Source organism: Eucyclogobius newberryi, unplaced genomic scaffold (genome assembly GCF_026437365.1).
Source record: "Eucyclogobius newberryi isolate DKJ021-1_F unplaced genomic scaffold, fEucNew1.0.hap1 SCAF_2, whole genome shotgun sequence".
NCBI lineage: Eukaryota > Metazoa > Chordata > Actinopteri > Gobiiformes > Gobiidae > Eucyclogobius > Eucyclogobius newberryi.
Genome location: NW_027315834.1, coordinates 48,276,128 through 48,299,966, shown reverse-complemented (window position 1 = coordinate 48,299,966; position 23,839 = coordinate 48,276,128). Strand labels below are relative to the sequence as shown.

General features: G+C 42.9%; 1 protein-coding gene across 1 annotated transcript in view; it reads right to left on the bottom strand.

The window, feature by feature from the left end:
- slc26a5 (solute carrier family 26 member 5) overlaps positions 1-22,619 on the bottom strand; it is a 40,092-nt gene extending 17,473 nt beyond the window's left edge. The window contains exons 1-6 of the mRNA XM_072453319.1: positions 22,478-22,619; positions 16,534-16,774; positions 11,704-11,843; positions 9,893-10,003; positions 1,088-1,266; positions 1-26 (exon numbers count right to left, since the gene is read on the bottom strand). The exon at positions 1-26 is cut by the window's left edge and continues 139 nt beyond it. Of these exons, the coding sequence (XP_072309420.1) occupies positions 1-26; positions 1,088-1,266; positions 9,893-10,003; positions 11,704-11,843; positions 16,534-16,709 (632 nt within the window). The 5' untranslated portion in view covers positions 16,710-16,774; positions 22,478-22,619. The remainder of the gene's footprint in view (positions 27-1,087; positions 1,267-9,892; positions 10,004-11,703; positions 11,844-16,533; positions 16,775-22,477) is intronic.
- Positions 22,620-23,839: the final 1,220 nt, after the last annotated feature.

Genomic DNA, 23,839 nt, shown 5'->3' with positions numbered 1-23,839 from the left:
CCGAACCGCAGGAGGCCCAAGATGATCTGGAAGGAAAACAAGAAGAAACTGAAGACCGGGTCGGACCGGAGGGACACCTGAAGACGAGAGGGTTACGTTTCTGTTGTTGTACCGCTTTACCTTTACTTTAGCAGGTCTTTGCCAACTTAAAAGGACACGTGTTATGCTAAATTGACTTTTTTCTCTCGTTTAACACCCGTTCTGACACAGTTCCTCGTCAAAAACACAGCTAGACGAGCGTTTGGCTTCATTTACGAGCGTTGGGTGACTCCTGGTGAGACGGTCCTCTCCCTCCGAGCCTCAGAAACAACGACCACAGCGTGATGTCATGTTCTGCCCACGACGTGGCGCCGACGTCTTCCTACTGTTTTGAACTCCGCACATGATGAATCGTTTCATGTCGGGAGCGAGATAGCTTTTGTTCATCTCGACTCTAACATTCCCTCTGCTGCCAGTAGATGGAGCCAAGAGTCAATTCCTTGCATGGGAAACGCCAGAGTCACATGAATTTCTTTCTTTTTTTGAATAAGCTTTGAGTTTTAGAGGCCAAGAGCATGTTTAACAGCCAAATACAACACAAATAATGCATAATATCTGTCCTTTAAAACTGTGTATGCGATGAACGCGACACAATCTGTGTTTCCTCGTCATGATTTTGATGTAAACACTCTATCTACTGGCAGCAGAGGGAATTACCATGGGAAAATAAACAAAAAGTAGCTGTAATGAAGGTGATTTGAGTCAGAAATGCTCCGAATGATACTTTATGGACTTAAAAACGGCACAAAAGACCTCCAGATCTCGACCTGTGACGTCACAGGTTTGGGAAATTTGAAACCGAGTGTTTTTGAGTGGAAAAGACAAGCTGATAAACAGGATTGCGAGTGACGTTAAACACAACTCCTGATGTGTTTTTGATGAGGAACGGCGTCACATTATGGTCGAAAAAGTCAACTTTGTATAATATGTAAATGCTGGTCTGGGACTCGTGCGATCGCGGCCCTGAACAGCTTCTCGTTTCCCCTCGTCCGGATAAGGGCGTGACCGTGGGCGTGACCGTGGGCGTGTCGCGTGGGCCGGCGCTGACCTGTATCGCTCCGGTGATCGTGGTGAAGACGACGGCCACCTGCACCCGGCGAGCGTCCCTGGCCACTTCGTCCACGACCGCCGACGCGTTGGTCCCGTTGGCCTGGACGTAGAACATGTGGTCGGGCGTTTCTCGCACCACGACGCCGCCGATCATCAGACTTATCACGGCGAACGTGCCTGAGACGGAGAGAAAGAGACGGAAGGAAAGACAAAAAAGAAAGAGTGACGTTTGCATTAGCATATATTGAAGTTAGCGTAAAGAAAAATGTGCTAAATGTGTAAATGCCTTGGTTAAAGCAGAAGTAACGCCGGAGAGAGCGCCCCCTGCAGCTCGCTTGTAAATACAAAGTCAGACTCACTGAACTAAAACGCAGTTAAGATATATTAGATATATTTGACATTGCACTGAAAAAAACTAAAGAAATTTGATCCCAGAATGGATCATTTTATTTTTTGTTTTTTTCACTTCCTGTTTGTAATTGATGACATCACACTAGGAAATTACCCAGCAAACACTGGGTCAAAACTCATCTAATGTCACAAAAGTTTTTATTTGACAAGCAAAAATACATGAGCGGATTGATGTTTACAGGGTCAAAAAAGTTTCTTTTGTGTAAATTATGTAAATGTTCTTTTTTTTTTAATCTACGGTACTGCAACTGTACTGTATATACAACTGCTAGATTGATTTGTTTTTATGCACAAGTATAAATGGTCATAGGCACTTTAAGACATGAGATTAATGTAAGTAAATAATGATAGATTTCCTCGGTTTTTTAAACAAAAATAAAAAATGTAAATCCGAACGTTGCTGATAAAAATACAATGTCAGAAATACAATGTTTAATCTATCTTTTTTATCATAATAACACATAATAAGACCGTACAATCACATTTGAAAACATGTCACGATGCCAAATGTATTAAAAAAAAAAAAAAAAAAAAAAAAAAAAGATCCAGGGTTTCTCAGAGGAGTTATCTTCAGGTTTTTCCGCCTAGAGGCAGCAGGGGGCGACGACGGACACTTCAAACGCCCCGGAAATACACATTTAACCATGACAAACACCTTCTATTCTCCTTCTCCTGCCCCGCCCACTTGTTCCTCTTTTTGCCATGAATCAGAGCGTCTGTTGTAATCACACTTCCGGTCGAGCAGGAACTAAAAGTTAAAACACGCTCTAAAGAAGAAGATCGAGTGACAAACCAACAAGTCAACAGGATTGGATGTGTGCTGATTTTATTTTGTGTCTGCTCTCTTTTTTCTTTTCCTGTTTGTTGTTTTGTTATTTTTCTTTTAATTCAAAAAATAACAATATTAAAAAAAATAATAATAATAATAATAAATGCGGACGAACTGGAAACCGGACAGAGAATTGTGTGAACTGACGAGTACAAAATGGAGACAGACTTTCCCTCGTTGCGCGTGCAGGAGTGAGCGATCCGTCCTGTCTATAATTATCCTGGTCCGGAGCGCTCACATGATCCGGAGGTCACGACTTCAGCTCGGACACTTTTTGAACGGCGGCCCAAGGCGTCCAAGACTCGCCGGGACCGACCAGTGCGGGGCCACGTGTGATGGGACAAGAAGGGTCTTTGTTCACAATAGTCTCCATTGTTCAACTCAAATGCGTGACTGTCAGGTCGGACGACTAAAACGCAGTTAAGATAAATATAGTTCACGTTCACTTCCTGTTTGCAATCGATGACGTCACACAAGGAAATTACCCAGCAAACACTGGGCCAAAGCTAATCTGATGTTAGAAAAGTTTTTATTTTACAAGCAACAATATGCAAGAGCGAATTTATGTTTAAAGGGTCAAAAAATATATATATTTTGTGTAAATTATGCATAAACTTGCTACTGCAACTGTACTGTTTATTTCCAAGTATAAATACATCAAATAAAGTATAAATACACCAAATAACGTAAAAATTAGAAAATCAAAAAACCCCGTCATAGGCACTTTAAGACAAGAGATTAAGTTTGTGGAGCCAAAACCAAACAAATAATGATAGATTTCCTCGTTTTTTTGAAAGAAAAATCCCAATTATAACTCCACAGACGTTGAACCTTGTCATTATTAGTTTGGTTTCGGCTCCATGGATTTTAATCTCATGGTTTGAATTCCTTCAACATTAACGATCACGTCTTGGGAGTTGAATTATGGCACTATTTTCTGATGCCGTTAGAAAATGTGTCTCATAATTCAATGATCAAAAATTCAGTCAATTCTTAAACCAAATAAACGTCAAACTCCCGACTCTATGGCCTATAAACCATGTTATTGTACTTTTAATGTAATTTACTTAAACCTTTTAACCTGTTTTTGGGCACTTTTCCTGGATCAGAGTGTGCCGTTTTTATTTTACCGTATTCCCCGGACTATAAGTCGCACTGGAGTATAAGTCGCACCAGCCAAAAAAATGCATAATAGAGAAGAAAAAAGATATATAAGTCGCACTGGAGTATGAAATGCAGTTGCAAGTGTGAAAATAACAAATAATATCACATATAAGTCGCTCCGGAGTATAAGTATATAAGTATAAAAGTATAAATGTAAGTATAAGTCAGGCCAAAACTATGAAAAAGGTGCCACTTATAGTCCGGAAAATACGGTAACGGACTGTAGCACATGCAGAGAACGTGTTTCAACTGTTGATCCGTGTGTTTGAGGCTTTGTAGGTTTGATCTGAGAGTTGAGGCTTGAAAATGGATATAAAGTTGTGCCAGTTTAAGCCGAGAGTTCGATCCCCGAGTGGAAAGTGAGACATCAGTGCAAAAAGTGACGGAAAAAACTGTAAAAACCGCTGCGTCTTTGTGAAAAATCATGTCTTCCCACCCGACACGTGAGTCCAGTTAACCATTAGAGATGATCACATTCGTAGAGTTCAGTTGGTGCAGCTCGGCTTCAGCTTCGCGGAGCCGGACTTAAAGGTTATTAAAGGTTACGGTCGACACTTGAGAACGCTCGGGACGGTTTCGGGGGAGATAAAGCGGGCCGTTCTCACACGCGGCGGGAGGAACGGGATACGGGCGTTTTGCAATGTCTCAAGTGGACACTCGGCAGGTCACAGGCCAAAAAACACACGGGGGAGGGGCTGGGGGGGGACCGAGGCATGTGCGGACGTGACCCCGGGCAACCTGGGCACGGACCCTGCGGGGTTTAAAGGGGCAGGAGGCGCGTTTGAGGTTAGAACTCACGCCGAGGAGGAAGATTCGGGTCCAGATCCTTCAGATAATGTTGGGTTTGATTGTGCGGTTCTGTTATTATTTTAGTAGTTGACGAGTCAAATGATTGTTTCTAATGTAAACTCAGACTTTATAAATACACTGTCGGCCAAATAAGTGGTGCTCAGGGCTATATCAGAGGGTTATGTCATTAAAATAGTATTTGTGTGGATTAAAATGCTATAGGTACAGGCTCTGGTTAGAGTGACACGATCTTTTGGCTTGTTATAAAGTAAAAATATGTTTTCTCCAGCACAGCAAGCTTTCTCTGCATCTAAATAAAAAGCTATATTATTGTCAGAGAAGCAGGAAGTGCTGCGTTAGCATGCTAATGTCTGTTAGCGTGCTAATGTCTGTTAGCGTGCTAATGTCTGTTAGCGTGCATTACTCCATGTGACTAATATTGTCCTGAGAAGGAACTGTCTCAATATTTATGTTTTGAATAAGAACTAAGTCTGTTTGTGGTGAAACAGAGAAACCAGACCCGACATTAAGAGCTTCACAGAGTCAGAGTCTCAAACACACGTCTGCGAACCAAAGTCACTCTTTTATATGAATGAAGACTTGTACTTGAGGTGTAAATGCTCAGAGCACCGAGACTCTGGGACTTGGTTTAAGTTCACGTATCACACAAAAAGTGAATGTAAAGTATAAACACAAAAGTATCACTTTAAAGCCTTGTTTGGAATATTTACTCTTTCCCTCTATTTTAAAGATACAGTTTATTTTAAATTTTCTTTTCTTTCGAGGCCGGACAGCACACCCAGTAAAAGTAAATAGAATAAAAATGGAAAATGCAGACATAAAGTCTAAAATAATTAATAATAAATAACTAATTTAGTCCAAACTTTGTCAAATTAAGTCCAAATATGTTATTTTCTTCATTTTCTCTTCGTCAGTCGTGGTGTCGGTCCAGTTTGTGTCCTCCATTTCTTTGTTTTTCCAGCTGCCAGAAGTACGCTCCGGAAGTACGCTCCGGAAGTACGCTCCAGAAGTACGCTCCAGAAGTACGCTCCAGAAGTACGTTCCAGAAGTATGTTCCAGAAGTATCCATTTACTGTGTCTATGGCAGGAGTTTTGAGGCCCAAATACATAGTTCTGAGACAAAGTAGGATGATGATGAAGTGGAAACTGTTCATACTTTTAGGACCTGGTGAAGCCTTTTCTACGTCAAACGAAACACTAAATGAAACTGTTATTCCGTGTTACAATCCTCTTCATTTGACTGCAGGAGTGGAGAAGTCACAACGAGCTCAGATATATTATAGTGTAAGATGGGCTCCAGGGCAACCGGCCGCCGGGTAAAAGAATGCTGCGTCCAGAGCAACACGGACAGTAAAAGACAAACGTTCAGACGTGAAAGACACAAGGCACGGATCCGTGTCCGCGATCTGCCTCAAAAAACAGAAAATAAATGTATGTTTTTTGATTCTAAAAACGACACTTTTACGTTGGTTCAAAGCGTGAACGTGATAAACCGCCCGAGCGACGCAAACCGGTTCATCCAGTCATTCAGTTTAGAACCAACTGTGACCGAAAACGAGACAAAACCCACACCAAACTCTGCTGCCATGACGACTGTGTTTTGTTCTTTCAATAATTGATTATAGCCACAATTAATCTGATTAGTTGTTCCAGCTCTACTTTAATTTCTGATTTAGAAAGACGGATTCACTTATGTATGGAATTGTTATTACTTATTTTTTTATTTTATTTATACAAACATTCTTTTATATCTATTTTGTATTTTATTTTTTACGATTTATTTTTTTTAAACATAAAAAAAGAAACATTATTTTTAAAATGTAGAAAAAGCCAAATCCAGCACGCAACGGTTTAATTTAATGTTATCGATTAAAGAGATGGAACAGAATGAACAGTTTTAAAATAAAATTAATTAAAAGTACAGGCCTTAAATGAACATCAACTAAAAACACTCCTCGTAAAAGCAGCAATTTAATCGAAGTAGAAAAAAAACACTCAAAATAAGATTCTGAATTTAAGTTGTTTTTTTAAAGAATAGTTCATTTGAATTAAGGGTAAATTACTTGTATTGTTTTGTTTTGCATTGGTGAAGCGTTTTTGAGTGCGACACATAAACATAATAGATGTTGTTATTCTGCAGTGCAGGGACATTGGATCTGAGTTATATTTAGACATAATGTGACAGTTATTTATTATTGTCTGGCTCCAAAAGGCCACGCCCAGCTGAGCCATGCACTGATGCAGAGCTGTGGCTGCCCAGTATCATCCACCTCTAATTCATCCACCTCTCATTCATCCACCTCTCATTCATCCACCTCTCACTCCATCATCCACCTCTCACTCCATCCACCTCTCACTCCATCCACCTCTCACTCCATCATCCACCTCTCACTCCATCATCCACCTCTCACTCCATCATCCACCTCTCACTCCATCACCCACCTCTCACTCATTTCATCCACCTCTCACTCCATCATCCACCTCACTCCATCATCCACCTCTCACTCCATCATCCACCTCTCACTCCATCATCCACCTCTCACTCCTTCATCCACCTCTCACTCCTTCATCCACCTCACTCCATCATCCACCTCTCACTCCATCATCCACCTCTCACTCCATCATCCACCTCTCACTCCATCATCCACCTCTCACTCCATCATCCACCACTCACTCCATCATCCACCTCTCACTCCATCATCCACCTCTCACTCCTTCATCCACCTCTCACTCCTTCATCCACCTCTCACTCCTTCATCCACCTCTCACTCCTTCATCCACCTCTCACTCCTTCATCCACCTCTCACTCCATCATCCACCTCTCACTCCATCATCCACCTCTCACTCCTTCATCCACCTCTCACTCATTTCATCCACCTCTCACTCCATCATCCACCTCTCACTCCATCATCCACCTCTCACTCCATCATCCACCTCTCACTCCATCATCCACCTCTCACTCCATCATCCACCTCTCACTCCATCATCCACCTCACTCCTTCATCCACCTCTCACTCCATCATCCACCTCTCACTCCATCATCCACCTCTCACTCCATCATCCACCTCTCACTCCATCATCCACCTCTCACTCATTTCATCCACCTCTCACTCCATCATCCACCTCTCACTCATTTCATCCACCTCTCACTCCATCATCCACCTCTCACTCCTTCATCCACCTCTCACTCCTTCATCCACCTCTCACTCCTTCATCCACCTCACACTCCATCATCCACCTCACACTCCATCATCCACCTCACACTCCATCATCCACCTCTCACTCCATCATCCACCTCTCACTCCTTCATCCACCTCTCACTCCATCATCCACCTCTCACTCCATCATCCACCTCTCACTCCATCATCCACCTCTCACTCCATCATCCACCTCTCACTCCTTCATCCACCTCTCACTCCTTCATCCACCTCTCACTCCTTCATCCACCTCTCACTCCATCATCCACCTCTCACTCCTTCATCCACCTCTCACTCCTTCATCCACCTCTCACTCCATCATCCACCTCTCACTCCATCATCCACCTCTCACTCCATCATCCACCTCTCACTCCATCATCCACCTCTCACTCCTTCATCCACCTCACACTCCATCATCCACCTCTCACTCCTTCATCCACCTCTCATTCATCCACCTCTCATTCATCCACCTCTCACTCCATCATCCACCTCTCACTCCATCATCCACCTCTCACTCCATCATCCACCTCTCACTCCTTCATCCACCTCTCACTCCTTCATCCACCTCTCACTCCTTCATCCACCTCTCACTCCTTCATCCACCTCTCACTCCATCATCCACCTCTCACTCCATCATCCACCTCACTCCATCATCCACCTCTCACTCATCCACCTTCATGTCGGCGTCAAAAACAGATCAATGTAGTTTATTCTGTCCAATGCAGTGAAGAAAACTGTAAAGAGAGCCACATAGTGAGACTAAAGAGCCACATAGTGAGACTAAAGAGCCACATAGTGAGACTAAAGAGAGCCACATAGTGAGACTAAAGAGCCACATAGTGAGACTAAAGAGCCACATAGTGAGACTAAAGAGCCACATAGTGAGACTAAAGAGCCACATAGTGAGACTAAAGAGAGCCACATAGTGAGACTAAAGAGCCACATAGTGAGACTAAAGAGCCACATAGTGAGACTAAAGAGCCACATAGTGAGACTAAAGAGAGCCACATAGTGAGACTAAAGAGCCACATAGTGAGACTAAAGAGCCACATAGTGAGACTAAAGAGCCACATAGTGAGACTAAAGAGAGCCACATAGTGAGACTAAAGACCACATAGTGAGACTAAAGAGCCACATAGTGAGACTAAAGAGAGCCACATAGTGAGACTAAAGAGCCACATAGTGAGACTAAAGAGCCACATAGTGAGACTAAAGAGCCACATAGTGAGACTAAAGAGAGCCACATAGTGAGACTAAAGAGAGCCACATAGTGAGACTAAAGAGAGCCACATAGTGAGACTAAAGAGCCACATAGTGAGACTAAAGAGCCACTAAAGAGAGCCACATAGTGAGACTAAAGAGAGCCACATAGTGAGACTAAAGAGCCACATAGTGAGACTAAAGAGAGCCACAGAGTGAGACTAAAGAGCCACAGAGTGAGACTAAAGAGCCACAGAGTGAGACTAAAGAGCCACAGAGTGAGACTAAAGAGAGCCACAGCACCAGAGGCTCTCACATGTCAGACACTGGAGTTCAGGACCACAGAGCGTCGTGCAGCTTCATCTTAAAGACACAAAGCACTGGATCAAAGACAGAGAGAAGATTCTGAGCAGGACAAAAGATGAAGAAGAAAGAGTTAAAGAGACAAACTGTGTTCAAAAAGAAACTTTAAATAATCTTTAAATCTTTAAATAGGAACAAGGGGTAAGATTCAACTTTCCAGTCGTATATAATAGTGTCTTGAAACCCTGGAGCAGTAGAAGCCCAGAGCATTCTGATGTAATGAGTTACACAGGGGGAGAGAGAGAGCCAGGTGGGCGGGGGCCTACTCAGAGTAGGATAAATATCTGAGTTCCCGTTCTTGAGTCGCAGATTGAGAATGACTCTCGGATGAGAGTTGAAACGTTTCGCTTTTGCAAAAAACAGAGTCCAGATGAAACAACTGAATCTTTTTCTACAATACTCACACTCATTCATTTGGTTGGATTATATTTTATTTTATTAAAAACAAATGAATCCGTGTGTCATGATTCATCTTTTATTTTTTGCTGTTTTTAGTGCACGTCTGCTCGTTTTTGCTTAAGGCTTTTCTCTCCGTCTTGTTCTGGTTCTTTTTGGTTTTTTATGCTTATAAATTTGACTAAAATTAAATCAAAGGAAATCTAAAACATATAATAATAATTACAAATGATTTAAAAAACAAACAAATGAAAAGTAGCTGTCAATGTTAATTTAAATTAAACATAAACAAGACAGACTCTTAATCTTTACCAGTTAACACAAAACGTTGTGCAAACTCCAAACCTCATCATTTTACCCACACTAGATTCATACGTTTTGGTGATTAGAAATGACGCTGCGGTTTTGTTGTTGCGCGTTCTGGACTTCTCACCCACTGAGACGTGCCGGGACGTGCCAAACACCGTGTAGAGCAGGACGGGGTAGAAGGACGAGTAGAGGCCGTAGACGGGCGGGACGGCGGCCAACAGCGCGTATGCCAAACCTGCCACAAGAACGGCGAGAAGGAAAGCACGTAAACGACACAGAATCATGAGAAAATAAGACAATAATAACACGGGGGAAATGTGCATTTGACCTCAGGCTAATCAGAACCATCAGGACTGAAACTGGAACCTAAACAGACTCGCACGCCAGCAGCAGAAAACAGGTTTAAAACAAAGGTTATCTAATCACGGTCTCTGTAAAGAAGCGTACAGTTAGCATGGGTCACACCTTAAAGGGGACATATGACCTTTAACGAGCTTTTAATCTCGTTACCACGGCGTTTCTTCATCATTAGTAGTTGTATTTTGATCGATTCCTGCAGGTTTGAGTTCACGTATCTGTGCTAGTAAAATACCGTTTTCCCCTACCCCCTATCCCCGCCCACATTCCTGTACCTGCTGTGATTGTTTGAGTGACACGCGACGGGTTCTGAAATATCACTTTTCAAACACATTAGCGCACGGATAACGATACAATCTGCCGCTTTTTACGGTGAAAGGTTACGGTGACGGGGCTGGGCTTATCGCTGTGAAGAGGCGGGGCTTATCAGTTCTGCGGTTTGGAACAGGAAGTCAGTGGACCCGCCTCTAGTGCCGAGACGTTTTAGATCGATGCTGCGGTTTACGAGGAACGAAATGTAGAATGATGATCTGCTGATGTCATAGTTCAATAAAAGTGTCTCCTTTAAATGTGAATAAAGACATTTTACTTTAGAAACCTCCAGAAAACAAACAAATCATGGGGTTTTCGCACACATCCAAACTGGGACTAAGCCGGGACATAACCGGGACCATACAAAGTCTACATCAGGACTTCAGGGACACATATAATAAATAATTTAGATTTGAGATTAGACATAAATCTATTTGTATCTAATTAGTACAGTTTTAATGTTATGCATTCCTAATTTGACAGATGTATTCTTCTTCTTCACTGACGTGTGTTGAACCTTAATGCCAAAGCCAGTTCCTTTGATCAGATTAGGACCAGTACAAATATGACCCTTCCTTTAGTAAACACACTATAACACTGTGAGTGAGAGGAACAGGAGCAGATGCTGCTCCTGTGATAAGGTCAAACAAACTAAATAACATCACAGCAGCTTCATGTGGACTCTTCTGTTTGTCCAGCTGCACCACAGACTTTACACCACCTAGCCCCGCTTTAGCCCCGCTTTAGCCCCGTTTTAGCCCCGCTTTAGCCCCGCTTTAGCCCCGCTTTAGCCCCGCTTTAGCCCCGCTTTAGCCCCGCTTTAGCCCCGCTTTAGCCCCGCTTTAGCCCCGCTTTAGTCCCGCTTTAGTCCCGCTTTAGTCCCGCTTTAGTCCCGCTTTAGTCCCGCTTTAGCCCCGCTTTAGCCCCGCTTTAGCCCCGCTTTAGCCCCGCTTTAGTCCCGCTTTAGCCCCGCTCTCCGCACTCTCGACGTGTAGGTGATACTCTCGACGTGTAGGTGATACTCTCGTGTAGGTGATACTCTCGACGTGTAGGTGATACTCTCGACGTGTAGGTGATACTCTCGACGTGTAGGTGATACTCTCGACGTGTAGGTGATACTCTCGACGTGTAGGTGATACTCTCGACGTGTAGGTGATACTCTCGACGTGTAGGTGATACTCTCGACGTGTAGGTGATACTCTCGACGTGTAGGTGATACTCTCGACGTGTAGGTGATACTCTTGATGACCACAGAGTAGGACTGACCTTGAGGCAGCTGCATGACTCCAGTGCTGAGGCCGGACACCACGTCAGAGAAGATGTACTGTCTGAGCGGATACGCCGGCAGCCACGACAGGACGGGCAGGAGACTGAAGAGGACCGCCCTGACCCTCTGCCCCGAGCACCTGAATGCAAACCGGGCATCAAACCAAGAAACGGGTCTTTGTTTTAAACTACCATTATTTGAAGCTCAATAAGAAGAACTATATTCATATTTCTGTCCCATCGGGCGGCCCAGACTGCAGGGAGGTCGTACCTTTTTCTTCCATCGATCAGTAAAACGTTTAAAAAAAGATTTGGCGCTTTCAAACCGCTTTGACAGCGTTCGGGAGCCGTTCAAAAGAAGCCAACATGAAACACCACATTTACCGTACGTGTGGTTAAGGCTGAAGTGTCCTACTGTCCCACTCTACTGTCCTACTGTCCATCACAAACAACAACATATCACACGGTCTGAAATAAATGTTCTTTAAGCCTATTTTGGCCATTTTGTGAATTTCCCCTAAAGACGTCTAAGAATGTGATTATTATTATTAGGCCCGAGCGCCACAAGCTGGCGAGAGGCCTATTAGTCTCGTAAGGCCGTGCGAAGCACAGCTGCGAAAGTCCGCACGTAGTGCGCACGAAATCGAGCACGAAGCGCTCGCCCACAAACACTCACTAACGCACTCCTCCATTCATGCACGCCCCGTGCATACTAATTAGTAGTAGGAAAATGGAACATTACCGTTGTAAACGGGCGAAGCCCGTGCAAAAGTGCGCACTAAACGTGCACTTTAAATTCGGATGACGACCTCTCCATATAAAGCACTCATTTGCGCTAAGTAGCTCACGAATACGTTCCCCATCTCTTGCATGTTCCGTGCATATAAGCATGTAATGCAAAAATTGAACATTATTACTGTATAGAGGGCCAAAAACACAAAGTGGGCGGAGCCCACTCAAAATTAACGAAAGTACCCGTCAGTGACCAGGGACCCACACCATGAGGTAGGAAAGCGCAAGCGCTTTCCGAAAATGTATAGTTTATGATATTTGAAAAATGGGAAACAATGTTTTTCGCATCGGAATATTATTCTTTCTTTCTTTCTTTCTTTCTTTCTTACCCCCCTATTTTTCACCCAGTGAACATTGACGAAAAGTTACAAAAATTTGCACACCTCTAAAAATCGTGCCTCTCTACATTCTGGCTATTTCCCTTTTCTAAAATAAAAAATGTGCGCGTCAGCGCCCCCAAATGTACCAAAAATGCATTGAGAGATGGGAAATGACCCAAAAAAAAAATCTGATCGTAGAATCATGAAATTTGGCGCAGAGGTAGATGGTGACAAGAGAAGTAAAAAATATTATTACGGCAACGCCGTCCGCCCAACCAAATGTCGGCCATATTGCTTCAAAAATGGCTAAACATGACTTCGGAGTTTTTCCAAACGTCGTACTTTTACGAACTCCTCCCAGGGCGTTGGCTCTAAAAAGCTGAAATTTGGTGAAAATGGTACTGAGGAGTGGGACATCAAAAGTTATTCAAATGACATTGATACCTGTCACGGTCTCTGTGCGGCGAAGCCGCAAACTTTAGCTAGAATTTCAGAAATCTCACAAATTTAACATTTCTGCCGTTTGCGCAAAATATCCGAATCCGAGTCTGAATTGCGTCAAATTAGAATCAGTTGTTAAACTCTTTGTCCTAAACCTACTTGAAGTGAAATTAATTAATTTGGCGCCACAGCGCCCCCTACAGATTTTATAGAGGTTAAATGTTTAGTTTTGCGAAATTATATGAAATTTGACACACAACTCCATTTTGGCATCCCCATCAAAAAAGTCAATGAGACCCATGTCATAATTGTTATGGTTTTGCCGTAGCGATGACCAAAACCTCCCATGTTATTCCAATGGGGAAATCGCCAGAATATGTTTACACTTTAGACTTTCACAAACTCCTCCCAGGGCGTCAGCCCTATTGACCTGAAATTTGGTGAGACTCATCTTCAGGGGTGGACCATCAAAAGTTATTCACATTTTTATTCAAAGAGTCACGTTGTCTGTGCGGCAAAGCCGCACATTTTGCCAAGAATTCAAAATAAAATGGCTTTTTGATGGTAAAACAAAGGGGAGAAGATGTGACAGCGTCACAGATTCAGCAGTAGATGTAATAAAAGGACAATTGGGGCGCGTTAGCGCCCCCTCCTCTTGCGACGGCGTGGCGAGGGCCGATCATTGCCGCTTTAATTATTATAATTATTATTATAATTATTATTATTATTATTATTATTATTATTATTATTATTATTATTATTATTATTATTATTATTATTATTATTAATAATAATAATAATAATAAATATAGCCGCAAGCGGCAATGATCGGCCCTCGCCACGCGGCCGCCACACCGCCGCCACGCCGCAAGAGGAGGGGGCGCTAACGCGCCCCAATTGTCCTTTTATTACGCCTACTGCTGCCATCAAAAAGTCATTTTATTTTGAATTCTTTGCAAAATGTGCGGCTTTGCCGCACAGACAACGTGACTCTTTGAATAAAAATGTGAATAACTTTTGATGGTCCACCCCTGAAGATGAGTCTCACCAAATTTCAGGTTAATAGGGCTATTGCCCTGGGAGGAGTTTGTGAAAGTCTAAAGTGTAAACATATTCTGGCGATTTCCCCATTGGAATAACATGGGAGGTTTTGGTCATCGCTACGGCAAAACCATAACAATTATGACATGGGTCTCATTGACTTTTTTGATGGGGATGCCAAAATGGAGTTGTGTGTCAAATTTCATAAAATTTCGCAAAACTAAACATTTAACCTCCATATAAAATCTGTAGGGGGCGCTGTGGCGCCAAATTAATTTATTTCACTTCAAGTACGTTTAGCGCAAAGAGTTTAACAACTGATTCTAATTTGACGCAATTCGGACTTTATCTGCCCAAACGGCAGAAATGTTAAATTTGGGAGATTTCTGAAGTTCTAGCTAAAGTTTGCGGCTTCGCCGCACAGAGACCGTGAGAGGTATCAATGTCATTTGAATAACTTTTGATGTCCCACTCCTCAGTAGCATTTTCACCAAATTTCAGCTTTTTAGAGCCAACGCCCTGGGAGGAGTTCGTAAAAGTACGACGTTTGGAAAAACTCCGAAGTCATGTTTAGCCATTTTTGAAGCAATATGGCCGACATTTGGTTGGGCGGACGGCGTTGCCGTGATAATATTTTTTACTTCTCTTGTCACCATCTACCTCTGCGCCAAATTTCATGATTCTACGATCAGATTTTTTTTGGGTCATTTCCCATCTCTCAATGCATTTTTTGTACATTTGGGGGCGCTGACGCGCCAATTTTTTTTAATTTTAGAAAAGGGAAATAGCCAGAATGTAGAGAGGCACGATTTTTAGAGGTGTGCAAATTTTTTTAACTTTTCGTCAATGTTCACTGGGTGAAAAATAGGGGGGTTGGTCCCGAGAAGAAAGAAAGAAAGAAAGAAAGAATAATTTTCCAATGCGAAAACAATGTTTCCCATTTTTCAAATATCATAAACTATACATTTTCGGAAAGCGCTCGCGCTTTCCTACCTCATGGTGTGGGTCCCTGGTCACTGACGGGTACTTTGGTTAATTTTGAGTGGGCTCCGCCCACTTTGTATTTTTGGCCCTCTATACAGTAATAATGTTCAATTTTTGCATTACATGCTTATATGCACGGAACATGCAAGAGATGGGGAACATATTCGTGAGCTACTTAGCGCAAATGAGTGCTTTATATGGGGATGACGACCGCGAATCCCATATAAAGCCGCACTACTACGTGCGCACTTTCGCAGCCGTGCTTCGCACGGCCTTACGAGATTAATAGGCCTCTCGCCAGCTTGTGGCGCTCGGGCCTAATAATACATGAATCACAAATGCAGTCGCACAGATCAGTTCAGAATCGTGCTGCTCTGGCCACAGCAGATAAACCAACACTCAAAGGAAACAGGACGTGAGAACGCAACGCTCGTTTAACTGTTGAGTCAAACTGCAGAGACACTATTTGACTCTATTTGACTCTATTTGACTCTATTTGACTCCATCACGATTAATCCAGTCTCAACTCTCCCTGTGTCGTATCGAACAGCTTTCTGTGTTAAATATTTTACTGAGCCACATTTTAAGAAAGAACAGCAGTTTTTTGACTTGAATCTAAACCAGAGAAGTCCAGATTATCAGAGTTAATGCATAATCAGGATTATTTAGGCCACAATATAATCGTAAGAACTAAAAAATATCTAAATATAAAGTAGAAAAAGGTTCAGTTGTTTCATTTGGAAACGTTTGACTCTCATCCAAGAGTCATTCTCAATCTGTGAATCAAGACCGGGAACTCGGACACGAGTAGGCCCTGCCCACCGGGCGGGACCCCTGATAAAGGCTTTCACTAGAAACTAACCCTCTTTGTTCACTATCAGCCCTTTAATGGGCTATCAGCCTCCTATTGTAACCTGGCTCTCTCCCTCTCCTCCCCGAGTGCCCGATTCACAGCCGAAATATAAAGTAAATATAAAGTACATTTTTATCTGGCTGTTTTTGTCACAATCACTTTCCTTTTTTGTCATTCAGACAGTTTAGTTTCATATAGCTGGTCACAAACTTGAGGAACAGTAATAATAATAGTATTAATATTATTAATAATAATAATAACAACAAAGGTGAATAATAATCGTTAAATCATGATGTTTTTCTCACAATAATGGTATGCTCTGATCGTCTTGAACACTTTGCTCTGGACAGGAAACAGAAATCCATTAAAAATCCTCACAGTACGGAACCTTTCACTCACTGAAACTGCCGGGCGACTCTCTGTCCGACGGTGATCGGGGCCTCGCTCTTCCGATGGAGCCGCGAGCCCAGTCGGTCCTCATCGTAGACGGGCCGGTTCACGCTGTAGAGCAGGTCGAGGGAGTCGGGGGGCGCAGACGAGGGGTCGCAGGGGGCAGAGTTTGGCCGCTCCTCCATCGCGCGCAGGAGGAGGAGGCGGAGGCTTTAAAATGAGACTCTGTAGCGTCAGCGCCGGGTCATTGCTGCAGAAGAAGAGAAACCAGACGGAATTGTGATTTATCTGACTTTATATTCTCTCAACAAAATAGATTCAATTAGAAGAGGGACGATGTTGAAATGTGTCACGCTACTCCACACCAAATATATAAAAAACACAAGAGAACAGAGACAGAGAAGATTTACAAATTAAGTGTATAATAAGTCTGAATGTTTCAGAAACTGTGGTTTGTATGAATATGTTGGTCATTAAGACGCCATCGACTGATTAATCACCACAATCGACAATTTCCTCCAAATCGCTCTTAGTTAATGAATTAATTAGTGACTATAACATAGATCTTCTAGCTCTAACTGAAACGTGGCTTCAACAAGACGACTACGTCAGACTAAATGAGTCCACCCCACCCAGCCATGTTAACTTTCAGACTGCCAGGAGCACAGGCCGAGGTGGTGGTGTGGCAGTGATCTCCCACTCAAGCCTACTTATGAGCCCTAAAACTAACAATGCATTTCACTCATTTGAAAGCCTCATGCTGTCGATCACATGTCCAAATATGAAAAACCAAAAAGGAGTTTTGTTCATAGTTATCTACCGACCTCCTGGTCCCTACTCAGAGTTTTTTAACAGAGTTTTCTGACTTTATATCAAACTTAGTGTTAGCCTGGGATAAAATAGTTATAGTTGGAGACTTTAATATCCACGTGAACATGAGTGATGACGCTCTCAGTAATGCCTTCAGCGCCTTGTTAGACAGCATTGGTTTCACTCAGAATGTAAATAAACCGACTCACACTCACAAGAACACTCTGGATCTTGTCCTAACGTATGGAACAGAGATTAGTGACCTCATTGTCCTCCCTCAAAACCCTATATTGTCAGATCATTTCATAATTACCTTTCAGTTTATTCTTAAAGATCATCCAGTCCCACAAAATAAAGTTATAATGAAAAGGACAATATCTGAAAAATCTATCTCAAAATTCAAAGAAATAATAGAGCCAATATTCAGTGACATGTCATGTGATCCTGCTGAGAACAGCTTTAGTCCCAGTTTAAGTGATCAATGTGTCGACTTGACCATGAATTCTCTGAAGTCTGCTCTTGACGTTGTCGCGCCGTTAAAACAGAAGGTCATTAGGCCAAAGCGCGCCTCCCCATGGTACAACCAAGAACTGCGTTCACATAAACAAAGAGTTAGAAAGTTAGAGGGATTATTTCGTCGCTCTCACACCGAAGAATCCCTAAAAGCATGGAAAAGTTGCCTGCTGTCCTATAAGCAGGCTCTGCGTAAGGCCCAAACCAGATATTATTCAAATCTAATAGAAGTCAACAAAAGTAACACTAAATTCCTTTTCAGCACTGTAGCTAGGCTAACAAACTGTCACAGTGCAGTAGAGCCCTCAATCCCAGCTACACTTAGCTCTGATGATTTCCTCCTATTTTTTAACAATAAAATAAAAACAATCAGAGATAAATTAGATGAAATTACCCCCGCTATTAGCCCTGAACTAGCCCAAGCTGTAAATCTAACGTCCCATATAAATCCACCTGTAAACTTAGAAAGGTTCACAGCTGTTGATCAAGCAGAGATAACTTCAGCCATTATGTCCTCTAAAAGCTCAACTTGTGTCCTAGACCCCATTCCAAGCTCCTCAAAGACATTCTTCCCCTAATTATAGACCCTATTCTGAATATAATAAATACTTCAGTAGAAAGTGGCTATGTTCCACAGTCCTTCAAACATGCAGTCATTAAACCTCTTCTGAAAAAGCCTAATCTAGATCCCGACCTATTGGTAAACTACAGACCTATTTCAAATCTTCCCTTCGTCTCTAAAATCCTTGAAAAAGTTGTAGTAAAACAGCTTTGTCGCCACCTGCAGGACAATAACTTATTTGAAGTTTTCCAGTCAGGGTTCAGAGCCCACCACAGCACTGAAACTGCACTAGTTAAAGTCACAAATGATTCGTTATTAGCCGCTGACGATGGACTGGTCTCAGTCCTGGTTCTGTTGGACCTCAGCGCAGCGTTTGACACCATCGACCACAACATTCTACTGCAGAGGTTAGAATGTGATGTAGGTGTTGGAGGAACAGCCCTCAGCTGGTTTAAATCCTATCTATCTGATAGGTTCCAATTTGTTAATGTAAACCAGAGCTCCTCACCAAGCTCTAAAGTAATTTACGGTGTGCCACAGGGTTCGGTACTCGGTCCAATTCTGTTTACTCTTTATATGCTACCATTAGGCAACATTATCAGAAAGCATGGCATTAACTTCCACTGCTATGCAGATGACACTCAGCTGTATTTATCAATGAAACCTGATCAGAGCGATCAAGTAGACAGACTTAGTACTTGTGTGAAGGAGATAAAAACCTGGATGACACTAAACTACCTGCTTCTTAACCCTGAAAAAACCGAGGTCATTGTGCTTGGCCCTAAGCATCTACGAGACGCTCTATCTGAGCAGATAGTCACACTGGACAATGTCAGTGTAGCCTCCAGTTCTACTGTAAGAAACCTTGGAGTCTTATTTGACCAGGAGCTCTCATTTAAAGCTCATATAAATCAAGCTTGTAAAACAGCCTATTTCCATTTGCGCAACAAGAGCCAAAATCAGAAGAATCCTGCCTAAAAGTGATGCCGAAAAACTTATCCATGCATTTGTAACGACTAGATTAGACTACTGTAACTCCCTGCTTGCAGCGTGTCCTAAAAGCTCCATAAAAAGCTTTCAACTGGTTCAAAATGCAGCAGCAAGATTACTAACAGGAACAAAAAGAAGAGAGCACATTACGCCGGTGCTGAAGTCTCTTCACTGGCTCCCCGTCGAGTCTAGAATCAAATTCAAAATTCTACTCTTGACCTACAAAGCCATAAATGACATGGCCCCATCCCACCTCAAAGATGCTATAGAACCATATCATCCAAACAGAGCTCTTCGCTCCCAGAATGCTGGCCTTCTGGTGGTGCCAAGAGTCTCTAAAAGTACAGTAGGAGGTAGAGCGTTTAGCTACCAAGCTCCTGTGTTATGGAATCAGCTCCCGACCCATGTTAAATATGCTGACACAGTCTCTTCATTTAAGTCCAGGCTTAAAACGTTCCTCTTCGAAATCGCTTATGGTCAGACTAGTTAGGAACAGAAAGATAAACCCACAGCTTCAGCTACGCTGCCCTAGGAGTAACTGTGCTGGGGGAAGTATGACAGCTTGAGCACTATCCTCTTCTTCTTCTGACTACTTATTCTATCAAACAATATTTATTTTTTGATTCCACTTGCAAACTGTTCACCGCCTTCTTTTCTTTTCTTTCTCTCACTCCTGAGGACCTGTGGACCCAGATGCCCCTCTCCTGGTGAAGTGGTCCCTGCCCTGTGTGGACGGTCCCTCATCTGCCTGAAGAGTGGCTCCAGTTCGCCTCAGTCGGTCCCTCATCTGCCTGAAGAGTGGGTCCAGCTCCAGTCTCCTTGTGTCCGTCTGTCCGTCTGTGAGAGTCGGATCTCTCCTTCACTGGAACTCCTCCAGGTTTCTACGCTTTTTTCCCAAAGAGGTTTTTTTTGTAGTTTTTCCTGGCCGAGAAGGAGAGTCTAAGGACAGAGGACCCTGGGACATCGTCCCTCGCCACCACAGACATTGTCTGACTTCATCGCCACCACAGACATTGTTGATTCATTTCTCCCTGTGGCCCTCAGAGGCAACTGTTGTTGTGATTTTGGGCCTTACAAAAATAAATTGATTTGATTTGATTTGATTTGACTAAAGGCAATATTTTATATATTTTGTGTATTTTATATAATTTAATTTATTTTATGTATATTATGTATTTTATATAATTTATTTAATTTTATTTATTTATTTATGTATTTCTTGTATTTTATTGTATTTATTTTATTTTTTGTAATTCTTGTATTCATTGTATTTATTTTTTAATCGGGCAATATATGATTTATTGTGGCCACTTCTGCTCTAACATCTGAGCCGCTCATAGAATTAAAGCCAAACTAATGCTTTTTATTGAGTTTAATATTAAGTATGTTTTGTTGTGTTTTTGTTGTTATTTTGTTCACTTTGCCGCGCTCCAGTTTGAGAATCACAGGTTAAAAGACAAAAGTCAGAGTTTGTTTGCATGTTCTGACCATGTTCCTGCAGATAAGAGCCGGCATTTCTTGATCAAATATTGGTCATTGGTTTGACGTTTAGAAATCGTCTGACGTCAAACTTCCTCCATCGTTCGGCAGAAAAGGTCAAATCCATGAAACAAAACCAGGTCTGGACTTTTCATAAAGATATTTGACCAAATTAACTCTAATTTAAGACTTTATTTGCTTTAAACCTTTGTTTCTCAGGACGCCGCCCGCGCCCTTATTTGATCATTTTAATTTTACTGTTGTTTTATGTTCTAATAAATAAAATAAAAAAATATATTTGAATAAAATAAATAAATACAATAAATACAGTTAAATACAAAGGAAATTTTTTTTTAAGAAATTTAAGAAATTGAAAGAAAATTTTATTTTTTTTGTTTAACAAATTAAACGTAAATAAATACAATTGAATAAAATAAAAAAAATACTAAATAAATAAAATAAATAAAGTTAGGCAAGATGAGATGCTAAAATAATATGGTATAACTTTGTTGGAAAATGTTGAAGTGGAATTACAAAACAATCCCAAAATCCCATTGAAATGTTCAGTTTCTTTGAATATTGTCATCAAGATCTGCAAAAAAAGCCAAACTATATCATGCTAATCCAATTGATGTTACGAAAAACAAAACAAAACACAAATAACAAATAAAACCAGAGAGTGAAAAGTTCAAATCAAAATGGAAATAAGAAATTTTATTAAAAATAATGTTACGCCAATCGTTCCCGCCTATCCCAGCACGACCCGACAGCATTCCAGAGCGCCACTGTTTAAAGTACTCGTAAATATATATATATATAACAGCAGAGTAAGGTCGAGTTTACAAAAAGTATCACTCGAGAGCAGTACAAATACTTCATTCTCCTGTGGACTATCATCTAATACTAGTACAACCTATGGAAGAATAGCTAACATCTGCAGTAATAACAGCAGTAGAAGTACTTCAGACCAAATAAAATGAATACATAAATCACTAAACTCTATGTTATTGACCGTGTTTTGTAAAGGGAATACTCTTTTGTCATGTTAAATAATTCATAATAACTGAACTATGACAGCACAAAATCACACTTGTTTGCTCTTCTTTGTATTGTCAAAAACATAAGACTTATTAAAAAACACTAAAAAAACATATAAAAGTAAAGGCAATAATATTCAATACTAGGAGAAATTACTGATGAAACAATATTTTTGCCACTGAAATGTAAACAAAATGTATGGAAAACACTGAAAATACCAAACCACAATTAAAACACAACATTTATGACTCACAAATGAAATCTTTTTGTCCTGTTTTAGTCACTTCCAACATTATTTAAGCTCAATAAACAAACACATGTATCCGTCCTTCCTGGGTCTTTAACCTGAGCTAGCTTAAACAAGGCGCCAATTTAGAAACATTTTATTACAAATTATTGACAAAAAAATACTTACAAATCTTCTTATTTTAACTAGATATTGTGCGTGAGGTTAAACTATGCATTTGTATGAACTTCTGCGGCGAAAATGTAAGAAAAGTCCGAATAAACGTGGATGAAGCTAACGCACCGGGGGGATGCTAGCAGTCGCACCCGGCTTACCTGCCTCTCCGGCCGGCTGCGAGGATGCTGCGGGCCCGGGGGCGGTGGACGGAGCTCCGGAGCGGCGGCGGATAGAGGTTAAAGTTTGACCGGGAGCTGGGACCCCGGAGCGGCGCAGAGCAGCAGAGACAAGGCGGGTGTACGGCGCGTGGAGGCGGGGGGAAGACAGAGCAGAGGCAGGCGGGCTTACGGTGCGTGGAGGCGGGGGTAAGAGCAGTGACAGGCGGGCTTACGGTGCGTGGAGGCGGGGGGAAGACAGAGCAGAGGCAGGCGGGCTTACGGTGCGTGGAGGTGGGTTTAAGGCGCGTGGAGGCGGGTTTAAGGGGTTTAAGGCGCGTGGAGGCGGGTTTAAGGCGCGTGGAGGCGGGTTTAAGGCGCGTGGAGGCGGGGGTAAGAGCAGTGACAGGCGGGCTTACGGTGCGTGGAGGTGGGTTTAGGGCGCGTGGAGGCGGGTTTAAGGGGTTTAAGACGCGTGGAGGCGGGTTTAGGGCGCGTGGAGGCGGGTTTAAGGCGCGTGGAGGCGGGTTTAAGGGGTTTAAGACGCGTGGAGGCGGGTTTAGGGCGCGTGGAGGCGGGTTTAGGGCGCGTGGAGGCGGGTTTAAGGCGCGTGGAGGCGGGTTTAAGGGGTTTAAGGCGCGTGGAGGCGGGTTTAAGGCGCGTGGAGGCGGGTTTAAGGCGCGTGGAGGCGGGGGTAAGAGCAGTGACAGGCGGGCTTACGGTGCGTGGAGGTGGGTTTAGGGCGCGTGGAGGCGGGTTTAAGGGGTTTAAGACGCGTGGAGGCGGGTTTAGGGCGCGTGGAGGCGGGTTTAAGGCGCGTGGAGGCGGGTTTAAGGGGTTTAAGACGCGTGGAGGCGGGTTTAGGGCGCGTGGAGGCGGGTTTAAGGCGCGTGGAGGCGGGTTTAAGGGGTTTAAGGCGCGTGGAGGCGGGTTTAAGGCGCGTGGAGGCGGGTTTAAGGCGCGTGGAGGCGGGTTTAGGGCGCGTGGAGGCGGGTTTAAGGCGCGTGGAGGCGGGTTTAAGGGGTTTAAGGCGCGTGGAGGCGGGTTTAAGGCGCGTGGAGGCGGGTTTAAGGCGCGTGGAGGCGGGTTTAGGGCGCGTGGAGGTGGGTTTAGGGCGCGTGGAGGCGGGTTTAAGGGGTTTAAGGCGCGTGGAGGCGGGTTTAAGGCGCGTGGAGGCGGGTTTAAGCCGCGTGGAGGCGGGTTTAAGGCGCGTGGAGGCGGGTTTAATGTCCTGTGCAGATGAGGCAGTTAGAATAAATAGTGTCAAAATGAAAACTGATTGTTGTTGTTATGTTGTTGTTGTTGTTGTTGTTGTTGTTGTTGTTGTTGTTGTTGTTGTTTTATGGCAGTTGGCATACGGAACAC